Here is a 5,410-nt window from a genome sequence, read left to right as displayed (position 1 = left end):
AATAGAAAAGATTTAAATATGTTATCGAATTTTGGGTAAAAATTATTTATGTCATTTGTTATAAGTTTGACTTATTTGTCATTTCTGTTTGAGAAGAAACTTTTATATGTCATAGATGAGTCAAATTTTTAACTGATGACATAAATCAGCGCCTTTTCAAAGTTTGATGAATTATTTAAGCTTTTTTCTTTTCATAAAATTATTTGATTAATGACGCGGTCAAATAATAATTCACAAAGGGTAAAAGAAGTTTTGCAAAATCAATCGAAATTGTTTTCAATTATCAAATAATGACATGGATGAATTTTTTCTCCGAATGAAAATGACATAAGATAGAATCACATTTTTAAATTTTAACAGATGACATAAATGAATTCTTTTCTCAAAGTTCAATGACATATTTAAGTTTCTTCCTTATATGAAAAGTATGAGTTTTAGAAAAATTAAAAGAATATCTTTTTAAAATTTATGGTTACTTAAATAGATGCTCTAAAAGGTTTAAAGAATGATGAAAGTAATTTGAGAAGATATAAAGGGTAACCTAATTAGTTAAATAAGCTTTATAACAAAATGTTTCAGTATTAAATTATATGTTTAAAGAATATATTAAAACCTTAATAGAAATACCAATGTTGGATCCAATGCAATATGCTAGATACACCAAATCACTGATTTGAAGTCAAGGTATAAAGTCAAAATAAATAAATAAATAGTGATGAATATTGTCTAAGAATAAGAAATTGATCTGTGGCTGAAAGAAAAGAAGAATATGTTCTTCTTAGATATTCCATTATATGAATTGTTTTGGGACACTAAAAATGGAATATCAAAAAAGTAGAGTATCTACATGACTTATCTATTTATGGAGTAGTAGTACGTTGTGTCTTTTACGCTTTCTCTGTTCACAAATGTTTGATAGATATACTAAAAATAAACGTTCAAAATTAATTGTCAATTTAAATAATCAAGAAATAATTCGTTTTTTTTCAATTCTGTCCTTAATAATTATTCCATGTTGTTGAATTAAAAAGTTATGTAGACTTTTGATATTTTTTGCTATAGTAGGATTATATTAGTGAAATTACACCTTGTATTAAATTTTTCTTAAAAAGAAATCCTGATAAACAATTGTTGACGGAAGGAGTAGTTGCTTTTACGTGAGAATGTAAATAAATAGGTAGAGCACTAGAAGAAACTGTAAATCCATTTTAAAAACCATTAAACAATCAATGGAGGACAAATTTCTATCTATTTTGGGTGTACGAACAAAATTCTACATTAATAGTTTGAAAACATTGAGGAGCTATTTATAAGGTATATGATCTGTTAATGATGTGAAGTTTTTTTTCGATTCAACACTACAAGAAAACATGAAATTAGCAACAGTAATTAATCTTAGTTAATTTGTCACTAATTAGTTCCTAACGAATTGAATTTTCATATAATTCGTCGTTAATGCTCCTAAATGGGATTACTATAAAATTTTGTTGTTTAACTACTAAATTTTGTCTCCTTATTTTCTTGTAGTGGTAAAATTATAAGGACTTAGTTCAAAACGAACTATATCGCATTATATTAAAAGTATCATTTGACTAATTTATATTAACAATTGATATCAAAGCTTAGACTACGAGGGACTAGTACGATGAAGGAAGATGATGGTGTGGGGCAAGCTAGTTGTGGGCTACTATTGCCATAAAATACTCACACAATATGAGTGCACGCAGTGAATTTCAAAAATTGATTCAACGTGAATAATCATAGTGACGTGTCATCTGAAATTTAGTTCACGAGAAGAATTAATGGAAGCACGTATAGTTTTACATTAATAATTAGAAAGATTGATAAATGATATATAAGATATAGAATTTCTTAATACCGTGAGATCTTTTTAAGAAAATTTTGTGGCTTGGAAAAATAAGTTCAATGTCTAAAATATTGAAATTAAATAGAGACCATATGAATATGTAGTACTTCAACTTATCATGAATATTGTTAGTGGAGAATGAACTATGGAAATATGCTATATCTCTTCATTTTTAAAACAAATGCTAGCCAGCCTGTGTTCACCAATTATTGAGCAGACTCAAATTTATGTAAGTTTTATACTTGTATTCCACAGCCATATTCGAATTTTAACTCTTCAACCAGCCACACAAAAGAAAATATACCTAGTTAAACACCTTCACACAATAAATTGGGACAGAAAAAATATGTATACAATAATATAAAAAAAAATTACACTATCAACATAATAGATTAAAAGATTGTACTTTCCTAACTTATGTGATATTGTTTGATTTGATAGTACAGTTAAATTAAGAAAACAAATTTGAATAACTATAAATCATTTTGTTAAAGATAAAAAGAGAATTTTAAATTAAATTAATTTCAATTATATCATTTTTCCAAAGTTATCAATCCCATCTTCCTATAAACGTACACTCATATTTTATTTTGAAGTGATTTAATAGTGGTGTAACACTTTTAACACATTTGTTTAATAGTTAAACTTAATGTGTTGTTAAAAGTTTATCATATCCTATTACAACAACTTAAACAAATATGTTAGTACTAACATAGTTGCATGTGGATGATAAATTTCTAAACAATGAACTACTTTCTCCTCTCTCTTCTTCATGTGATACTTTTCATTAACTTAATATCAAATTTGAAAATTTGAAATACATAACAAATCTTAGAGATATTCGTGTGAAACAACGGTAAAAAGGGAATTTGAATATTAAGTTATTTCTAACTATAGAAAGTTGACATTAATTCTTCCAGAGACACATATATGAAACAAAGAAGTAGTATATATGTCACGTAAATTGAAACAAAACACGAAAGAATATAGATTGTAGAGAATACTTACATCATTAGGGCAAACAATACTAAGATTGATGGAGTAAAAGTTGAAAGATCAAATACAGATTGACCAGCATGCCTTGTATTCACAACTTCAAACAAAGATCCCACAATCTTCTCATAAGTACTTAATCCAGAAGTACCTTCAGAATTCCACTCCAATGAACAAAACATAACAAATTGAAATACTATTAATCCCACAACAGTAATAGCAATACCAATTGTTTCATAACTTGGAAAAATATGTGAATATCCAACACATTTTGAGTTCTTCAAAATATACTCATACTCATGTCTCTTTGTGATTTTCCATAAGAACATTATAACGATGCGTAAACAAGGAGCAAACAAAGTGTTTCCTAGAAGGACTTGAGGGATAAGAATGAGAAGAAGACCTGAATTTTTCTTGAAAATCATCATGTTTTCATTTGTAGGTGCAAAACCACAATTTGCAAAAGTTGATACTGTGGTGAATAGTGAAAAAGTATGTAAATTAAGGCCTTTTTGGTTAAGGATTTGTTTCGCGCTAGGGATGAGTATTATATAGAGAGAAACTAACGATGAACCAAGAAGAATAACAACAAGAATATATCCAAAAACCACATTACTCAACAATTTTATCGATTTAATCTTGATAATTTCATCGTGATGATCATGACTATGATCTTCGATAGGGTTTATTATTATTACATCTTCTAACTTATTGTCAACGTTTATTATATTCCCTAGCTCATAATCTTTGTTACTAAAAGATTTATCTTTGTTTTCTTTATTCTTGATGAGTTTAAGGCTAAGAAAAGAGGTAAAAGCTTCCCCACCAAGAAACATCAATATGGTCATGAAAACAAGTTGAACATTTGAGAGAACTTCCATTTCAATAGTGGACATACTAGAAACTGTGGTTGAAGAAACAGAAGTGAAAAGAACATCTAGGTTTTGAGGACGAAAAGACGGTAGGGTTCTAGGTTTTGAAACATAATTCAAAGCTAAGAAACCTAACAATGAAAGGGTTGTGAAATACCCTAATTCAATCCAAAATGGCTTTACCCTAAGACTCATCATAATCTTAAAGAAAGAAATTGAAAGTGATGACTTCATTAGTAAAATAAATTTGTTTGTCTCTTAAGTTTTATTATAATACTCAAGGGTTCAATTTATAGTAAAAATTGTGTAGTGGAATACCTATACTAGGCACCTTGTGTAAGCTTTAAATTAATCCCAATAACATATGGTACGTATCAAAAGGAGTTAGAATATAATAATTCTTACCAATGATTCAAATTAATCCCAACAACATATGGTACGTACCAAAAGGAGTTAGAATATAATAATTCTTGCCAAATGATCATTGATAATTCCTTATCATAGAGTTAGTGGAATTATAAGATGCTATACAACTTATTTATTATTTGTTAAAAACGTGTTAAAATAGGCATTCTATGCATTTCAAGTTCATAATTAGTATCTACTTAGTAATATGGTGTTGTGAGAGAGAGTATATAGATGGATGATTTACCTGAGTTGACTGGTGAATATGTTGAAGTGTGTGATCATCTTATCCAAATTCTTTTTTATGGGTCAAAGCATGTGAAAATTCTTTTTACATAAGTGGCGTGAGATTTGATCACAAGATTTCAATCTGCTCTGAAATTTTATTAAAATGTGTGACCATCTCATCTAAATATTTAAAGTGTTAATTGTATTCTCATGAGAATCTACTAATTTGTTGAGATTGCTTTTATAGGATATTTTCAAAGTTGGAGATTAGTTAATGGAATTATTATTTTAGGTGAGATTTGTGGGATGTGAAAATATGCATCATAGTAGGAGAAGAGGGTGGCATGGGTGGGGAGAGGGTTTGTCAAGAGGAAAAAAAAGGTACTCCTCCTATCGATATTTTCTCAGTTTGTTTGGGCACAAAATTTAAAATATAACAGAATTTTTTGAATTTTATGATCTCAAATTATAGATGTGTGTACTTCTTTACATCTCATTAAATTAGTCGATCCATAGATGAAACAAAGGAAATTCCATGGATTCAGTTGAATCTCGCATAGCTAACACTGTCATGACGCTATGTGATGTACTTGTATGAAGGACGTGACTTAGCTTGCAAACAACACTAACAATATATAGCCAAATAAATAATACGAAATAATATAAAATTGTTATAATTGATATTGATTGAAATGATTTTAGCCACATCTTATTATATTGGACCTATCGATCACNGGAATTCCATGGATTCAGTTGAATTTCGCATAGCTAACACTGTCATGACGCTATGTGATGTACTTGTATTAAGGACGTGACTTAGCTTACAAACAACACTGACAATATATAGCCAAATAAATAATATGAAATAATATAAAATTATTATAATTGATATTGATTGAAATGATTTTAGCCACATCTTATTATATTGGACCTATCGATCACTTATTTGACACTGCGTTGATTTTTAATGAAAGTGTCAAAGTGTAGTAAGATACACATGCATCATTGGCTCATTGCAGGTCCTGTCATATCATCAACTTGTTTG

The 5,410-nt window shown here is 28.4% G+C and overlaps 1 protein-coding gene across 1 annotated transcript in view; it reads right to left on the bottom strand.

Moving 5' to 3' along the window:
* The window catches only part of LOC107024270 (sodium transporter HKT1-like), a 6,577-nt gene extending 2,611 nt beyond the window's left edge, over positions 1-3,966 (bottom strand). The window contains 1 exon segment of the mRNA NM_001323446.1: positions 2,876-3,966. Coding sequence (NP_001310375.1) covers positions 2,876-3,966 — 1,091 coding nt within the window.
* Positions 3,967-5,410: the final 1,444 nt, after the last annotated feature.

The sequence above is a fragment of the Solanum pennellii genome, chromosome 7 (genome assembly GCF_001406875.1).
Source record: "Solanum pennellii chromosome 7, SPENNV200".
Lineage (NCBI taxonomy): Eukaryota > Viridiplantae > Streptophyta > Magnoliopsida > Solanales > Solanaceae > Solanum > Solanum pennellii.
The sequence above is the reverse complement of the archived record's forward strand: the minus strand, read 5'-3'. Positions and strand labels throughout refer to the sequence as shown.